Here is a 19,819-nt window from a genome sequence, read left to right as displayed (position 1 = left end):
CTTGCTCCCTGTTCTCTTTCCCAGGAAGGCCAAATCTACTGTGGCCTCATGACTTGTCCTGAAACCAGCTGTCCCACACCTGTCCCCGTGCCCGACTCCTGCTGTTACACCTGCAAAGGTAAGCCAAAGCCTGCCTATGTGGTTGCCTCAGATCATCAGTGCTAGAAGGGACCTCAGAATATGGAATGAAAGTGCTGGAGGGACCTTAGAACACAGAATGTTAGAACTGGGAGAAACCTTAGGACACAGAATGTCCAAGTTGAAAGGGACCTTGGAACATAGAATGTCAGAGCTGGAAGGGACCTTAGAACATGGAATGCTAGAGCTAGAAAGGATGTTAGAGCATAGGATGTCAGAGGAGTAACTTTAGAACATAGAATGTCAGAGTTAGAAGGGATCTTAGAATATAAAATGTTACTGAATCACAGAGTTAAAAGTCATTTCAGAGAACATCTATTCCAATCTTTCAACAAACACATATAACATGCCCCAAAGGGATGCCTGCCCTTTCCTTGAAGATATCCAGTGAGGGGTAGTCCACTAACCCCCAGTGCTACTAATGGACAGAGCTAATTGTCAAGAAGTTTTTGTTTTGTTTTTCTCATGTCAAACCTAAATTTTCCCTCTTTTCAACTTCTGCCCTTTGGTCTTAATTCTGCCTTCTGGGTTCAAACCGAACAGGTCCAATCCCTCTTCCATGTGGTGGTTCTTTAAATACAAGAAGACAGCTATCATGTCTCCCCTAAATCTTCCCTAGTTCCTTGAACCAATCCTCATATGGGAAGATCTTAAGGCCCTACATCACCCTGGTTACCCTTTGGATGCTCTCTGGCTTATCAACAACCTTGTTTAAATATGGTCCCCGGAAATGAAGCCGTTCCCAGGCTATGGTCTGATGAGGACAGGACACAGTGGCACTCTTACCTGCCTAGTCCCGGACACTATGTCTCTCTTGATACAGCAAGAAATGCTTCTGCTGCTTTAGCCTTCTTGCCTCTTATAGTGCTCATACAGAGCTTGCCGTTTACTAAGAACCCAAGATTTTAAAAAAATGTTATTATTGGTACCTTTTGTTTATGTACCACAATCCTTTTCTGATACAATTCTCCCATTAATCCACTCTCCCCCTCCAACAAAGAAATAAGTTAGACAAATCCAACTGATAAATCTAGCCCATCTAGCATTCTGTCCCCATACTTACCCACCTCTGCTGAGCAGTGAGGTGGGTCACACTGTCAGTGTTGTAGGCTGGAGATTCATCATTACAGATCATTAGTATTAGAGTCTAGCCATTCTTTAGTGACTTCTTGTATCCCTAGGTCTTTTTCAGACAAACTGATGTCTATCCATTCCTCTTCCATCTTATACTTGAGAAGTTGGGTTTTTTGAACCCAATGTACAACTTTACCTTTATTTCTATTCTATTTCTATTCTATTATGTTATCTTTACCCTATTAGGTGCAGCCTGATGTTCTAGCCTGTCTAGATGTGTTTGGACCTGGACTTTTGATATCTAGTTTGTTATCTCTCCCTCTCATTTTGCTAAATGCAGTTTTGATAAATAGGTCACCTAAGATTATATTCAAGTCATTGATAAAATTGTTAAACAGGACAGGGCCCACCATAGATGCACAGCAGGCACTCTATTAGCAATATTCTTCCAAGCTGGCATTGGACCCTTGATGATCTCTCTTTGAATCTGCTCATTCAACCAGTTGCAAGCCCAATTAGTTATACCATCATCTGGTCCATGCCTCTCTATCTTTCCTACAAGAATACAATGAGAGACTTTTCCACCTGCATCACTAAAATCTAGGTAACTTCTGCCTAAAGCTAATCTATTGACCAGTTGAGTTGTCCAGTCAAGAAAAAAAAAAAAAAAGGAGGTTAGTCTGGCATGATCTGTTCTGGGTTAAGCCATGCTGACTCATTATACTTCTCATCATCCCAGTAATCCATGTTGCCAAGAAATGAAGTCAAGTTCACAGGCCTATTAATTCTAGAATTCCAGTGTCTAGTCCCCTCCCAATTCTGATCACCCTCCTTTGTATGTACTCGAGTTCTAGAGTCATTCCAGAACTGAACAAAGAATCTACATGTAGATTTGGATCAGGGAGTGAGAAGACTTGATTCTTCCAACTCCCTGGGGGGTATGGGGACAAACCAGAGATGTAAGGGCCCTCAGGAGTCACCTAGTCCAAACTCCTCATTTTATAGAAGCTCGGGTTTCATTGCATTTGGAACCAATGCACCAGAGATTGAGTCCACAACTCTGTGAGCCCCAGTTTCTTCATCTGTAAAATAGTCATATTAATATTTACCTCACAGAATTTACCAACTGTAAAGCACTGTAAGTATGGGAATTATCCATTTAATGATAAAAATTCAGACAATGAATTAGTGGCAAAGCCAAGATTAGAACCCAGGTCTCCTCCTCTTCCCCAGCCAATATCCTTCCTCACCTTTACTCTATCCCCTGTGGTGGCCTTTGGTCATCAACTTGTATTATATAGAGAGTTAATTCTCTGTAGTTAAGATCAGGATACAGGGGGCAGCTAGGTGGTACAGTGGATAAAGCACCGGCCCTGGATTCAAGAGGAACTGAGTTCAAATCCAGCCTCAGATACTTGACACTTACTAGCTGTGTGACCCTGGGCAAGTCACTTAACCTTCATTGCCCTGCCAAAAAAAAAGATCAGGGTACAATATCCCAGGAGGGTAAGTAGTACAAATACATCCCCATTTCACAGATGAGGAAATGGAGGCCTAATGGATGTGAAGGTACTTGCCCAGAGTCCCCATTTCCAACTCTAGCTTCAAAGACCAGACTAACCAGGCCACACCAGGGCAATTCACTCTTTCTCCCTAGAATCCACTCTCATTCTCTCATGCGCGCACACACACACACACACACACACACACACACACACACACACACACATTCTTTCTCATACAAACTCTCTGACTCTTTCACAGATATACATCATGACATCCTGAGCAGTTAGAGGATAATTAGCTGAACTTTTTGGACTAGATGAGGGTGTGGGGGGGGGGTAACCAGAGAAGACTTCTTGGAGGAGGTGGCTCATGAGCTGGGCCTTGATGGATGCTTTTATTGAACCAGGCTGGCCTTAGGTTTCAGGTCACGTCAGCTCTGGGATAAGAAGCTTCCTCAAATCCATCACAACTATGGATTCAAGAAGTGGCCTGGGAGGGAGGGTCTGAAGTAGGAGTTTGCAGTACATGGGGCTACCACTAGAGGATGGTGTGGTGCTGTTATCTAACACGTGCTCAGGAGGGACTTTTTCACCATTTTTGCCCTTGAGACTTTGGGATTGTTAGGGTAGGACCTTAGAATGTGGGAGGGGGAGTCAGACAGTGTAGAACCTTAAAACATAGAATGTTAGGACTGGCAAGGACCTTAGAACATGGACTTTTAGAGCTAAAAGGAACCCCAGAACATAAAATGTCAGAGCTGGGAGGCACACTGCCTCTGAGTCAGTAATATAAACTTGTCCCCCCAGCTTCCAGCCCTGATCCTAATGGCATGGCCTGCATGAGATAGCACATGCAGATTTTGCACATTTTGTTGTGCCCCTCATGCTTGCCTAGCTCCTGTGATTGCCTCTGCTGAGTGAGGCCTTCCATCACAGAGAATCACAAAATCTCGGAGTCAGATGAGAAGCCACCTAATCCAACCACCCCCAAACAGCAGTCTCTTCTACACTATGCCCACAGGTAGTCAAGGATCCTCTATGTACAACCCTCCAGGGATGGGTAGCTTTTTATCTCCCATAGCACCCCACTTCACTTTTAGACAGGTCTAATCGTTACAGAGTTTTCTTCTGAAGTTGAGCCAAAATCTGTTGCTCTGCAGCTTCTGTCCTCTGGAACAACACAGAAGAAGCTCAACCTTCTCCCAGTGCTTGAAGCCCATTACCATGAACCCCATTAAGTCTTCTCCCTTCCAGTCTAAACATTTCTAGCTCTTTCAGCTGATCCTCAAATAAGAGTCTCTGGTCCCCTCCCCATCCTGATCTCCCTCTCCTGGAGGTGCTTTAACTTATCAAAGTCTTTCCTAAAACATGGCCCTGGAACACAGTGATCTAAAGATGTGCTCTGACCAGAGCAGAGAATACTCAGGTTAACTAATGCCTGTAGACATTATGGTTCAGCCTTTTTGGTTAACATATGTCAGTGTCAACATCACCAAGCTTGAGGTCCACTAAGACCTTCATGTGAACTGTGTTGTCCAGCTAAGCCTATATATTTGCAATTCATTCAGCCCATTTTTCAAGATATTTTAGGTCCTAATTCTGTCATCCACGGTAGCTAGCCTTCTCAGCTTCCTGTCAAATAAGACTAAATAAATGCTTATTCTCTCCCCCTTCCACTGTCATCCTCAAATTTGACAACTATATTATTTGGCCTTCATGCAAGTTACCAATAAAAAATGTTGGTTAGAACAGAGCCAGGAACAGGTCCTTGAAGCTCTAACCATGAGGGACCTTCCTCCAAATTAACATTGATCCATAAACCCCTAGTGTGTGGATCTGGTCATTCATTCAGTCACTTTTCAATCCTCCCAACCTTGCCCACATTTCTCTATCATGCTCACAGTAAGGAGAAAGTTTATCAAAGGCCTTGATGAGATCCAGATAGACCATGATTAGTCCCCTTCCACCTTGACATAAATTGCCCCCCATGTTTGAATGTTCTCTCTCCTCACTTCCACTTGCAGAATCTTTTGTCTTCTTCCAAGCTTGGCATAGATGCCAGCTTCTATGTGAGACCTTTCCTGATCACCCAAATTGTTAGTATTCTCCCCTTCTTGAAATGACTCTGTCCGCACACTGTATTTATTTACTTGTACACATGTGTTATGCACCACCACCACCCCTACCCTATCCCCAAAAGAATGTAAACTCCTAGAGGCAGAGACTACTTCTTAAGTCTTTGTATCCTCAACACCTAACATGGGCACTTAAATGCTTCTATAATTGAATTGAATAGCCCTCTCCAATCTACCAATCTAGTAACCAAAATGTGATAAGTCTCCAGGGTTTTCTTTTTATGAATTCATGCTGGATCATGGGGATCACCACTCCCTTTTCAAAATGCTCACTGACCCTCCTTTTAAATAATACATTGTGAAATTCTGCCCCAAATGCCAGTCAAGTTTACTGGCCTTCTTCCTATTTGTGAAAATAAAGACAAGTTCAGCTAGATGGCACAGTGGATAGAGCACCAGCCCTGGAGTCAGGAGTACCTGAGTTCAAATTCGGCCTCAGACACTTAACACTTACTAGCTGTGTGACTCTGGGCAAGTCACTTAACCCCAATTGCCTCACTAAAAAAAAAAAAAAGAAAGAAAAGAAAGACAAGTTTTGCCCACCTCTGTCCTCAGGTGTGAGGAATCCAGTCCTCTTACATTCCCCATAATTTTTCAGAGAACATAAAAAGCAGATCAACAACCCTATCTACTAGCTCTTTCAGTGCCATAGGATTTTGTTCCTCTGGCCCTGATGACTTTAACTGGTTGAAGGCAGCTCAATACTCTCTTACCATTTACCAGGCTTACCTTGGGTTTTAACTTCCCATGGAACATTTTCATTCTATCTTTATAAGGCCACGGGCACAAAGTCTGTGTCCAAAAATGCATTTTCCCTTCTGCCCCTTTAATGCATCACTTCTGTGTCAGGAAGTGGACAGTAGCTGCATCATCAGTCTTCTAGAATCATGCTTGCCCATTCACCAAATTTCTTAAGTCTTTAAAAGTTATTTGGCCTCTTCAAAGCCTTTTTCCTTGTCCTTAGAATTTCTTATGAGCCTAGGCTCATCTTGAGTTTTAACGCACTGATGGTATCCTTACAGGGTTTTGTTAATCCTTTGTATTCGTTTCCTGTTACCTGCCTTATTATGTGCATCCATCCCCAACACTTGCTTCTTTGGATCTGTGATCTCATCAGTGTGGGTACTCCCTCAAAAAACCCCAGATCACAGCCTATTCATGTCTACCCATCCTGTGTGATTTGTGCTAATGTCCTCCCATAAATTCTACAAAAGAGGTCCACCCAACAAGCTAGTAGCTTTGCTTTAGGTACCTTGGTGTTGCCTGGACACTAACAGAACACACGGGTCATCCATGAATCATCCCTTGCTCTTGGTACATGACAAGTTCATTTGGGGGGGGGGGGGTGTCTTAGATCTCTCTGAAGACATCCTTTAGGCAACTTTTACCCAATTCCTTTGTAATATACTCAGCAGGCTCACACACATCATGTGCCTCTCAACTGGCTTTTGGGTGACATTTAATTTTAATTTTTCAGAGACTGGTATCCTCTGACTCACAATCACTTACAATCATCCAAAGAATTCTGTTGTTTTAAAGATGAACCTTTGTTTCAAGGGAAATCTTGGGGTCATTAAAAACTGTTACATTTTACAAAAGTAATCCCAACCCACTTTCCTCTTCCTCTTCAACTCTGGATTTAGCTCATTGTCATGTGCAGTGTCTGCCCAAGATATACTGAAGGATGGACCAGTTCTGTGGGTCATCCTTTCAACTGTTTATCTTAATCTGGATAATAGATAGTGTCCATTCACTTGGTTTTTCCTGTGTAGATGGTTAAACAACACTTTTTTGAACAGTTATGGATCTCATTTTGCTACATTCTGGGGCTTGATGCAATTAGCACAACATCACCCACAAGCAAGACCTTCTCGAAGATTTCACTGGTTTTAGGGAACCCCTCTTTCTTTTGAACCCCACATTGGACATACTTCATGATAGTGGCAAATAATGACAACTAGCATTTATATAGCATCTACTATGTGTCAGGCACTGTGCTAAGAACTTTATAAATATTATCTCATTTGATCCTAACAACATTCCTAGGAGGTAAGTGCTATCATTATTCCCTTTGTTTTACAATTGAGGAAACTGAGGCAAAAAGAGGCTAAGTAACTCACCCAGGGTCTGACTGCTAGTAAGTATCAGAGGTACAATTGAACCTCAAGATTTCCTGACTCCAGACCCAGAGTTCAAATCACTACACCACCCAGCTACCTCTAGTGCCTACAGAAGGCATCCATCTCCCTAATTTTATGCCTTGCTCAATAGTAATAACCAGAGAGTCATTAAGTCAAGCTATCTCTGCCATTACACATTTTAAGGAACCTTGTATGTTTTGACATATTCATGGGAGTTACCTTGTTGGAAGAGATCCTTTAAGTGGTTTCAGTGGAATCTTGCATTCTCTTCACCTTCGAATCTATTGTAACTGTAAACATTTGGTCCATTATAGAATATGGTTCACAAAAGCCTGACAGTTCCCATCTCAAATCTTTATGAAAGATGTTCCTGATTTTTGTATACATTATTCTCATGGGGGCAGCTAGGTGGTGCAGTGGATAAAGCACTGGCCCTGGATTTAGGAGGACCTGAGTTAAAATTCGACCTCAGACACTTGACACTTACTAGCTGTGTGACCCTGGGCAAGTCACTTAACCCTCATTGCCCACCCCCCAAAAAAAGATAATTTCATTTTTTGTGATATTTGGTACTAATGTCTAGTGTCTCTTTTTCTCAGAGAAGGTAGTTGGGGTGCAAAGGCATGAAACTTCTCTGTAGTCTGCAAGATCATCACATTTCTTACTCATATTTTCCAACTCATTTTTTGCCATACTCACCTATGTCCACTTTTTCATTGAAATTAATATATGGTATAATACTATATATTGATATAATCTGAAAAGCTTGTCAAATCCTCCATAGAATTTCTCCAACTCTTCCTCCTCTAAAAGAGATGTTGGCCCACGTGAGCTGAGCTAAAATGATTTTCATACTGGTCTTTTTGCAAGCCTGTCATAAGCACTGCAATCCTAGGCAACCAGATGGCCCATAAAATGGTGATTCTTGTTGCCTTTGGATGCATGATAAAACTGACTCCACCAACCCTCTATTTTCCAGTTCAAGAGAAATGTCTGCGTGCTTTCTAAATCTTAAGTTGTTAAGTTGTGCACCCACATGGTCTCATTAAACAGCTCCTCCTGTTCCTCCCCATTGGAATCATGTGCATTTGTATCTCAGAATGTGATTATTGAGAACTACTCATCCCTCTCGGGAATCCCCAGCATTTTGGGCCATGGGATCCTCCCTCTGTGCCTTCAGAACCCTTTGGAATATGTTCTCCCCAACTCTAAGTGTGTCAGGTCAGATTCTGCCTTACTTCCTCTTTCTTATCTACCATAGACTCTAAGGTAGGGTGGTCTCTTCCTAGGAATCTTGTCAGTTCTTTTAGCAATCAGGTCCCTTCATCATTTCCTCCTCTTCTGGAAGACTCCACCTCACTGCGACTTTTCATTTCTTTCAAGTCATCAGGTTGCCCTCAACCCAGATACAGCCTCTTCTGAGAAGCAAAGAGAATAGACAAATATACTCACGGGAGATGTAGAAATGTGTTTAAACTTGATTCTCAAGTGCTAAAGGACAAAGTCTGAATGGTTTTAATCCTGGAATGCCTGCATGGGACTAATTTCTCTAGCCCAGCAGAGTAGGTAGGGGAGAAGGGAGGGTTATAGATGAAATCTGTGTGACTGGTGTGAGGAGGTGACAGATGAAGGGATAATACGTGTCCAAAAATATCAGAGAGGATGCAGAAAAACAGGTACACTCATGTACTGTTGATGGAGCTGTGAATGGGTCCGGCCATTCTGGGAAGCAATTGGGAATTGTGCTGAAAAGTCACTAAACTTTTGCGACATAATTTGATCCAGTGATATCACTACTAGGTTTATACCCAAAAGAAATCAAGGAAAGAGAAAAATACTTAAGCAACTGTTTCTGTCGTAGCAAATAACTGGAAACTAAAGGAGGGCCCATCAACTGGGGAATGACTGAATAAATTGTATGTATTTTAATACTACTGTGCCATTAGTAGACATATATGAGCAAAATTAGAAAAACAATTTGTATAATATCAGCACTGAAAAGGCAAACAACTCTGAAAGACATCAGAATTCTGATCAATGCAAAAAACCTACTGTGATTCCAGAGTAGTGGTGTTACACTTAAATAGAAACAGATCCTGGCCAGCAGCATGTTGACTTAGAAAACCACAAATTGACATTATCTGTGTTGCGTTGTATTTTTATTTATTTTGTTAGATATTTTCCAATTACATTTTAATCTAATTGGGGCAGCACTCGGGGAATTTTGCTGATGGACATGAGTTTGACACCTCTGTTCTAGAGGACCAATGAGGAAGCCTGCTACCCACATCCTGACAGAGAAATGATGGACTCAGGATGCAGATTGAGATATACATTTTCATGTGGTCCATGTGGGAATTTATTTTGCTTGACTATGTATATTTCTTTGTTTTTGTTTTTTGGGTTTTTTTTGCGGGGCAATGGGGGTTAAGTGACTTGCCCAAGGTCACACAGCTGGTAAGTGTCAGGTGTCTGAGGCCAGATTTGAACTCAGGAACTACTGAATCCAGGGCCGGTGCTCTATCCACTGCACCACCTAGCCGCCCCCTTGACTATGTATATTTCTTACAAGGGTTTTGTTTTTCTTTCTTTTTTCTTCAATGGGAGTATAGGAAGGAGAGATAATGAATGCTTAAATGTGTGAGATTTAAAATTGGATATTAGATCATAAATCTCCCCTACTTAACCTTTCCCTTAATTTATCTCCCAAACTAGTAAATGGAAGAAGCTTTTGGTTTTCTAGATAGACCTTTTTATTTATAGTTATGATAGTCACAAGGTGATGTTGATTAGAAGGATAGGAAAGTAGAAACACAATACAAATCGTCTTAAGTCTAAGCTTAGTCTATATTCCTTATAAAAACTCACCAAACCGAAAAGGCCACCTTTGGAGAGAGAGAGTCTGTGCCACTGATTTTCAATAAAGGCTGATTTAATTGATGAACCACAACATTCAGCTGATGCTGCTTAGCAAATGCTACAATTGTATCATTTCCTCCCCACTTTCCAAATTTCTTTAATTCATCAACATATTCTTCAAAAGGGGAGTCATTTACTCTAAAAGACTCAAACTCTTGTCTATGGTTAATCATATAAGAAGCAGCTTCTTGTCTGTGTCTGAGATGATTTCTACAGTGACCTTCTAGCTGGTCTGCTAAAGCCCTAAAAAGGCAATTTCCGTCTCCTGATACTTTACGAAGACTGAGTCCCAAAGCATTTAACTGGTCAGTGGGATTATTAAATGGGAACTGCCTGTTTCCTCTGAACTCTCTTTGCTCTTTAACAGTTGCTATCGTTAGGGTTTTTACCTCTTTAGCGTCTACCTCAGGTCTATCTGAAAAACTGGCGTCTTTCAGTTATCCTAACCGACTGTTAAAAACTTTCATATTTTACCACAAATGCTTGTTATTTGTTTAACTTTATTCTCAGTTTTAAATTCTCTCCCTTCTTCCATCTCCTCCCTCACCCATTGGGAAGGCAAGATTGATAATTTTTTAAAAGGAAAAAAAAATGTAAAAGAAAAAGATTCATGCCCAGAGTAGACCAGGAGTGGTCCAGTGTGTATGCTCCACAGCAGTGAGTCTGTTTCCCCTTTGATTTTCCAGATGGGTCATATGAGAAATCAGCTGAAGAGGAGTCCCTGCAGTTATACCGAGGAGTGGTGAGTGATTGATCTTTTCTTGAAGGGGCAAGAGGAAGAGGGATTCAAAGTTCTGGCACAATCTGAATCCTCACCCTCTTTTAGAACCCGCTACTCTTCTCAATTCCCTCTTCTCTCTCATCTGCCTCCCAGACACTAAGATCCTGTCTCTGCCTCCTCCCCTTTTCCCTTTTTTTCCATGTCCAACCACAATCATTTGGCTTCAAGCCAGTTCAACTGAACAAACATTGATTAAGCAGAGATCTCATGGCTTAGAGAATAAAGAGCTGGCCTCATTATTAGGAAGACCCCAGTTCAAATCTGGCACCGGACACTTACTGGGCAAGTTTTCAGTTTCCCAGTTGATTATCATTCGCAGATCTACACTGGTGGAAGCAGTTTCCTCACTGGGAGCCCCTTACACCAATGAAATCACAAGTCTGGACCCAAAAACGTAAGGGTCCAGACATGGGTTTGACTCTGGGGAGACTAAGGTGAAAGCTCTATATAGGGTCTCTGCTGTAAAAAGAACTTTAAGTCAAATGGGGCGTAAACAGATGGTGTGGAAAATTTTATTGTGTATGTACACAATAAAGATAATAAAGGAGCATAGAGCATTGGGCCTGGAGTTAGGAAGACCTGAGTTCAAATCCATCCTGAGACACTTCCTAGCTGTATGACCCTGGGCAAGTCACTTGACCCTCTTGGCCTTAGTTTCCTCATCTATAACATGGGGATAATAATAACCCCTACCTCCCAGGCTTGTTGTCATGATCAAGTACTTAGCACAGTGCCTGGAACAAAGGAGGTGCTACATAAATGCTAGCCGTTGTTGTTGTTGTGTTGTTACTGCTACTAGATGATTTGCAATGTCCTTTCTAGCTCTAACTCTAAATCCATAATGCTATGATTTCCATGGACAGAGAGGAGGAAGGGGTATGTTCCCTGTGGGATAGGCTACATGAATGTGAGATCACAGGTGAGGGCAGGACACGGTCAGGACACAGTTAGTAGGTTAGTTTGAGTAGAATATAGAATTCACAGGGAGAAATATTGGAAGAAAAGACTAGACAGGTGGGCTAGAGACCAAAGTGCAGGGCCTTGAATATCCAAACTGAGAGTTTCTATTTTAGCCAGAGGGGCAATGGGGAAGACACTGGAACTTTCTCAAAACAGGGAAATGACACAGTCAGGTCTCCAGGTCTTCTCATCCATCCTCTCTTCTCCACTCACACACCTACCGCCCCGGTCTGGACCTTCATCATCTCTTGCCTAGATTGTTGCAATAGTCTCAATGCCCTCCTTCCGTATTCTAGTCTTTTCCCTCTCCACTCCATCCTTGATGCAGCTTTCAAAATAATTTTCACAAAGGCTAATTCTGACCATTCCCTATAAAAATGGGAGCTATTCCTTACAAGTAGGGATTATTTTATTCTTTGTACTTGTATCCTCAGCACCTAATGCAGTGCCTGACTCATGGCTGCCGCTTAATAAATGCTTGTTAATTGATTAACTAACTGATACCACTCTGAAACCTCCCATGGCTCCCACTGTAAATTATCCAGCTTGGCCCAATAGACTCGCTCTCCTACTATTTCAGCTCATCATCAGAACTGATCCCAAGAATCTTGTGCCCTCTGACCTTAACTGGAGGCCCTCAGACCTGTGGCCTCCTTTGCCTTTATGCCTGCTGGGTCCTTTGGTTCAGATCTATTGAACCAAATCCCTAACCACCTTCACCCTTTTCCCACCCAGCCACTGTCAGGCCCCCAAAGACAAGAATAGTGTCTCCTCTTCTAGGACACTGCCACACCAATCTGAGCTCTGCCCACTTCAGGGCTCTGGTCCAGTCTACCAGTCTGACTCCTGGCTCCCTTTTGTTGCTGTTCTTTCTACTTTTTTTAAAAAAGGATGTCTTTTTATAGCATAGTAACTTCCCATAAATTGAGCCCTTGTTCCAAAGAAAAATCATTAAGGGAATCTTACCCAAAAAGCAATCAAATGCTATGGTGTTTGGCGCTCCATCTATGTTTCTACTAAACTGGAGCTATCCAAGGTGTCAGGGGGAAAAGGGAGGGGAGGTAAGAACTGTCTCCTCCTGCTAAAGTGTTTCCTATCCCAGTTCAGCAAGGAGCCCGGGTCACCCCCATGTTAATAATAAACATAGATCCTACTTCAATCGGTTAAGTATTGATTAAGCACCTACTATGTGCTAGGTGCTGGAAATGCAAGCACAAAGAATGAAATGATGCCTGCTCTCAAGGAGCTTGTTTTCTAAAGGGAAACATATGAATGAGAACATAGATAACAACGAACAGCCGTGTGAATAGATAGAGCATAAGTATAAGATGGATAAATACAAATATATTCCAAGTAATTAAAAACAAGGAAGTCCTGGAAGGAAGAAACTAACAGTTGGAGGGATTGGGAAAGACTTCACACAGAAGAAGGTGCTTGGACTGTGTCTAAAAGAAGGACTTTATGAGAAGGAGAGAGGGGGCTATGATGTGGCCAATGCAAAGACAAGGAGATGGAACATCATGCTGGAGAAACAGAGAGAAGGCCGGTTTGACTGGATTGCAGTGTGAGAGGGGGAAGTCATGTCCACTGAGACTGGAAGTGCATGTTGGGCCATGTTGCATGTTGCTTTGAAGGCCGAACAGAAAGCCAGCCCAGTGTGGTGACAAATGCTGATAATCCATTGTGGGGAGGCTGAGGTTGGTGGATCGCTTGAGCTCAGGTTGTAATAGGACTAAAGCTGTTTGGGTATCCACACTAAATATGGTCCCAATATGGGGAGCCCCTGGGCCCAGAGGACCACTAAGGGGTCCGAGGAGGAGCCTGGATTGGAAAAGCAGAGACAGTTTAAGCTTCTGTTTTGATTAGAATTGGAAGTGGGCGCTTCCAGCCTAGGTGAGCTAAGCTGACCCAGGCTAAAAAAAAAAAAAAAGAACCTAAACAGAGGAGTTTTATTTCTCTTTATCACAAAGTATCATGGGTCTAGAGTTGGAAAGGACCTCAGAGGTCATCTACTCCAAACCCCTCACTTTGCAGCTGAGGGAACTGAGGCCAGGTGGGTGAAGTAATTTGCTTAAGATTACAAAGATAGCAAGTGACACAAGATTCGGAATCAGTTTTTATTTCTTGAGTCTTCTTTGCTCTGTATCACTGTAGACAAGTTTCTCCGTGTTTCTTTAAGGTCCTTGTATTGGCAGTTGCTTATGGCATAGTTATATTAAGGTTTATAAAGTCATTTGTTCACAATTGTGTGGGGTTAAGGAGTGCAAATCTGATTATTCCTCTTTGGCAGGAAGGAAACAGAGGTTCAGAGAGGTTAGGTGTTTTGTCCAGGGTTACACAGTGATTCAGTGGCAGGAGAGAGGTTCAAATCTTCACATTCACTGCTTCAGATCTAATGCTCTCTCCATCACATTTCTCCTTTAGCCATAAACACTCTTGGCAGATTGAGTCCAAACTCCTCCTGCATGTAGTACTCAAAGTACCTTTTCATCCCTTTATGAGCTCCTACCTCATATCCCCAGCCTAGATCATATCCAGGAAAATGGGGATCAGTAGGTGTTAAGAAGGAAAAGGTATGTGGAAAGAACCGTAGATTCAAGGGAGTGCTGGAGCTAGCTCGAACCAGAAAGAACTGACTGTTGTATTTTCAGTCTGAGCTTTATGCCCCAGAAATCAGCAAATGCTACAAGGTAGGACTTGATTTATTAATTTCTTGATTGTCTAAGCTTAAAAAAGTGATGAAGAAAATGTTACATGTGTCCTGCATTTTCAGAGAGCTAGTTATTAAACATTTACCAGCACAGCCCAGTTTAGATTGAAAGTCAGGGGTCCTGGGTCTTGGCCCTGTATCTGCCATTTGTTTGCTTAACAATGTGGAGTAAGCCATTGACTCTCTCTGCTCCTCGGTCTCCTCCTCGGTAAATGAAGGAACTGGACCACATCATATTAGCCTTCCAACTCTTCCATTTTATATTCATAGAATCACAGCATGACTTCAGAGTTGGAAGGGAACCTGGCAGCCATCCAGTATAACCCATCCCCATGACAACGTAGTCCAGCATTGGTCACTCAGCCTTTGTCTGAGGATCTCCAGTGTGGGCTGCCCACTTCCTCGAGGCAGCTCATTCTGCTTTGGGATATCCCCATCAGGAAGTCTTTCCTGACACCCAACCCAAATTTGCCCCTCTGCAAAGTCTACCCATTTCTCCTGGTTTTGCCAACTCTGGGACCAAAATGTAGTCCAACTAATCTATTCCCCTTCCCCTTGAAGGCCTTTCTTAGACATGAAGATGGCTGTAGGATCTCCCTTTACTCTTTTCTTCACCAGAAGAAACATGCCCACTTCTTTCAGTGAATCCCAATATGGTGTAGACTCTTCCTCCTCCTGGTTACCTTCCCTCAGATGAACTCTAGATGGCCAATGTCTTTCTTTAATGGTGACTCCCCAAACTGCACATAATACTCCAGATGTGGACTAACCAGGGCAGCATAAAGAGGGACATGCCATGTCTCTCTTCATGCAGCCCATGATCACACTGCTGACACATATGAAACCACTAAAAATCCTGAGATCTTTTTCAGACATGGTCAGAGGTGTGCTGGGAAATGTTTAACAACTGGCTTTCCAAAAGCCACAATATAATTTTAAGTATAATCAGTATTTCCTCCATCGTTTTCTTATGCCTAGAAAACCGGCAAAACAATACATTAAACTCAGATTTGGGGTATTTTTCCAATTTCTGAGTATAGATTTACACTGAAACTTTAACAATCAGCTTTCATGAGCCAGTTTGATCTGGCCAGCTCCACACCCCTGGACATGGTGCCGTCTAAATACGTCTCCCCCATCTTATCCCCATGAAGTCAATTTTGTGAATCTATGACTAAGCCTTTACATTTAACCTTATTAAACTTCAGCTTATTGGAATCAGCCCAATTTTCTAGCTTCCCAAACTCATTTGGGTTATTGACCCCATACTCCATTGTGTCAGCTGCCCCTCCCAGCTTCATGTCATCTGAGAATCTGAAAAAGATGCTGTCTATGCCTGGGGCATCTTCTGTGTCTCAAGATCCATTCCAGCCCTGACAGTCTAAGGTTCTTATTCCATTCCTTTTTAGCCTAGAATGATGCAAAGACTGCTGGCCAAAATAAGGGGAATGAATGCCTTGGTCTCCAGTGTAGCCTCTGTTGTCCCCCACCCCCACCCCCCGCCCAGGCTCCATTTCCCCAGTCATTTATCTTCCTTTGCCTTCTTTCCCTCCCAGTCACAGGGTGTTTATGAAGCTCAGTCATTGTAAAAGTCAGGAATATGAGCTTGTCTGGCCCCAGGGTTCCTTCTTCCCCTTCTCTTTTTTTCTTCCCAGAAAACATTCCCTTTCATGATATGGACTCTGCTCCTGACTGGACAGCCAGTAGTAAAATTGTCTCTAACACATGATCTTGAGCTCTTCGAGCCTGGATCTACCATCCATACTTTATGCCTGACATAGAGAAGTCTAGGACAGCCTAGTACAGGATCACATGGTGAAGGGTTCTGAGGAGACAACAGCTCCCACTGCTTGGTCATTCAGTCAAACAATAAGCATTTATTTAGCATCTACTATGTGCCAGATACATATATTATTTGTCTATGGAGGGCAGAGGTCATTTGATACATCTCCTTGGATTTGGGCAAACCCATACTTAACCAACCCTAAATCTGTAGGTTGGTAGGCAGCTAGGTAGCTCAGTGGACAGAGTGCTGGGCCTGGAGCCAAGAAGATTCATCTTCCTGAGTTCAAATCTGGCCTCAGACACTTATTAGCTGTGTGACCTTGGGCAAATAACTTAACCCTCTTTGCCTCAGTTTACTTACCTGTAAAATGAGCTGGAGAAGGAGACGGCAAACCAGTTCAGTACTTGTGACAAGAAAACCCCAAGTGGGGTCACAGAGAATTGGCCCTGACTGAATCTACTGAACAACCAAGACATTAACCTCCTCCCCCCACCCCAGCCTTGGCCCTTGACAGCTCCAAGTCCTGGATCAAATGGGGACCTTTGAGGTAACCCTTGGCTGCCTCCCATGGGGTGAGAGGGTATATTGGAAAGAGTACCAGATTTGGAGCTAGGTGACTTGAGTCTGAGTCCCAGCTCTGAAACCTTTTAGCCAGTTAATATTGGGCAAGTCACCTCTTTGAACCTCAGCTTCCTCCTTTGTAAAATGGGGGTTATAATACTGGTCCTGTCTGCCTCATCATGTTGTTGTAAAGATTGAATGAGGGGCAGCTAGGTGGTGCAGTGGATAGAGCACCAGCCTTGGATTCAGGAGGACCTGAGTTCAAATCCCACCTCAGACACTTAACACTTACTAGCTGTGTGACCCTGGGCAAGTCACTTAACCCCAATTGCCTCACCAAAAAAAAAAAATTTGAATGAGATGATGAAATTTTACAAACATTTATTAAGTACCTACTGTAAGGGCCAAATTTAGTATGGGAAGAGTTAAGTGGGTGGCTCAGTGTAGTATTGGGGTAAGAAAGGAAACAGCCTCTTTCAAAAAAACAAAACAGGTTTATTAATGGGAACAAGTTCAAAACACAAGTGAGGTTAATAGAGATAAGGAATCTAAATCTCTAGGGTAAAAAGGCCCCAGGCACCCCAAACCTGCCTCCAGCCCAGCCAGCTCCAAAGAGCTAGCTTTGCTTCAAAAAGCACAAACTCACCACCACCCAAAATCTGTAGCTCTAAGGAGAATTAGCTTGCAGTCTCTTCTGTTTTGGTCCGAAGGTCAAACACCAGCAGCTCCTCTAACTGTTTACCTCCCTTCCCTGTTTCTCTCAGAATCCTCTCCTCTTCCTCTAACTGCCTCTAACTGTCTCTCCCACAGGAAGGGGCAATTCTTAGTCATGCTGAGTCTCCAATTGGCTCAGCACACCCCATGGGCTGTCCCCATTATGTCAGGCCCATGTGGATGTGTGGGAGCTATTAGGGAAGGCTTAGTTATTTAGTTTCAATAAATGTTCCCTGTGGTCAGAGTTCCTCTTTTTTGTTCAATTATCTCCCAAAGTACACACCCATCTTCTCTTAGGCTTTTCAAGCTTATATATTTTTTTCAATATGACCATAATAAAGCAAAGATAGGGTTATGAAAACCCCAAGTCACAATTAATTCCTTACACTAATATGTGCTCAGCACTGGAGACATGAAGATGGAAAAAGGATGTAGTCCCTGTCCTCAAGGAGCTTAGAAGCTAAAAGGGAAGTATAAAAAGGGTACACAAAATAAGTGTACCATGAGGAAGAAGTCCACACAGACTTCTAAGAGAGAGTGGAGGAGAATGATCTCTCAGAGAGTGATTGGAGTAGGGTGTGGGTATCAAGGAAAGAAGATTAAATACACCGACTGAGGAATCAGAGTCATAGACTGCCAGAATGGAAAGGGCCTTTGAACAGGGAATGTTGGAGCTGGGAAGGACCTTAGAACACAGAAGGTCAAACATGGGAGGGCCCTTAGAACATAGAATGTCAGACCTGGCAGGATCCTTAGAACACAGAATGTCAGACCTGGGAGGGCCCTTGGAACACAGAATGTCAGAATTGGGAGGGCCCTTGGAACACAGAATGTCAGAGCTGGGGGGAACCTTAGAACATAGCATATCGTGAGGGAGTCAGAACTTTCAACAGACAAGAGGTGGGGGTAGGAGATGAATTTATTCCTGGTAGGAGGGAACATTGTGGGCTGTGCTCAGAGAAGACAGGATAAGACCAGGGGGAAGAGAGAAATCCAGCAGATCTTAAGCAGGTCATAGGTGAAAGGGAGTCATGGGAAATCAAGAACTTTGCAGCCTTATAGAAATGCACTGCTCTTACCCAGTTACTCCCCAACATTATCCTCACAGGGGCTGTGGAGGTACCTCCACTCTCTACAGTCACCTCATCCCAGGGATTTGTGTGTGGTAGAGAGAGGATCTCTTCAGCTTGGTCCAGAAGCCATTCTCTTCCCAGCTTGGGGAAGCCTTTCTTGGGATCTCACCTTAGCTGCCTTTCTGAGACCCCCATGTGGCCCCAGTCTCTTGTCCTCCCTTGAATCGGCCGGGTATTTTTTGTTTGCAGAGGCACTCCCAGGACCCGTGTGTTAGCCAGGGTGGGAACAGGCGGGTACCAGGAACCACGGCACCCACAGGCCTCAGCTCCTCCCTGGGCTTCATCCCCAGACACTTTGGACAGAAGGGGAGCGGCAGCACCACTGTCAAGATAGTCCTCAAAGAGAAACATAAGAAAGGTAAGGCCTGAGGTGGTTCTGGGAGTGAGTCCACAGACTGAGGAGTCAGTCATAGATTGTTAGACTAGAAGGCACCTTAGAACCTGGAACGTCAGAGCCAGAAAGGGCCCTAGAACATGGCATGTCGGAGATGGAAGGGACCTTAAAACCCAGAATGTCAGATTTGGAAGAGGCTTTAGAACGCAAAATGTTAGAACTGGGAGAGACCTTAGAACACAGAATGGCAAAGCTGGAAGGGACCTTAGGACATAGAATGACAGCTGGAAGGGGCCTTAGAACTTGGAGTATCAGAGCTAGGAGGGACCCTAAGAGTCATCCAGTTCAACCAACCCTCTTGACAGATGTAGACAGCGAGGCACAGAGGAAGAGAGTATGTGCCAGAGTTAATACAGCTAGTTTGTCTTTATAGGGCACTTTACGTTGGATCTCTGATAAGAACCCTGCGCTCCTGACCTCTCTGGGTCTTTTCCCATAGCACTATCATGCCTTGATCCCTGCAGAAGTGTATTCTCTATTTCTCCAGGAGACTGGCCACAGGGAAGGGGGGCGTCCACTTGCCTGGAGGGAGGGCTAATATCACACTCCTCACCCTGCTTCATGAATCTAAGATTCTAAAATTCTAATATTTTACAAGTCTAAGATTCTGATATTCTGTGATTATAATTGTGTTTGTTATTCTGATGTTTTATTAATCTAAGAGTCTAGGGGGCAGCTAGGTGGTGTAGTGGATAAAGCACGGGCCCTGGATTCGGGAGGAACTGAATTCAAATCCAACCTCAGACACTTGACACTTACTAGCTGTGTGACACTGGGCAAGTCACTTAACCTTCATTGCCCTGCAGTCTATGATTTTTAGTTTCTGAGGTTCTATGATGCTGTAACCTTAAGGTCCCAGCAGCTTCTC

General features: G+C 43.3%; 1 protein-coding gene across 1 annotated transcript in view; it reads left to right on the top strand.

Annotated features, from left to right (window-relative positions):
• CHRDL2 (chordin like 2) overlaps positions 1–19,819 on the top strand; it is an 83,058-nt gene that overhangs the window by 46,804 nt on the left and 16,435 nt on the right. Inside the window, 3 exon segments of the mRNA XM_043997608.1 lie at positions 25–118; positions 10,599–10,654; positions 18,747–18,915. Coding sequence (XP_043853543.1) covers positions 25–118; positions 10,599–10,654; positions 18,747–18,915 — 319 coding nt within the window.

This window comes from Dromiciops gliroides, chromosome 3 (genome assembly GCF_019393635.1).
Source record: "Dromiciops gliroides isolate mDroGli1 chromosome 3, mDroGli1.pri, whole genome shotgun sequence".
Lineage (NCBI taxonomy): Eukaryota > Metazoa > Chordata > Mammalia > Microbiotheria > Microbiotheriidae > Dromiciops > Dromiciops gliroides.
The sequence above is the reverse complement of the archived record's forward strand: the minus strand, read 5'-3'. Positions and strand labels throughout refer to the sequence as shown.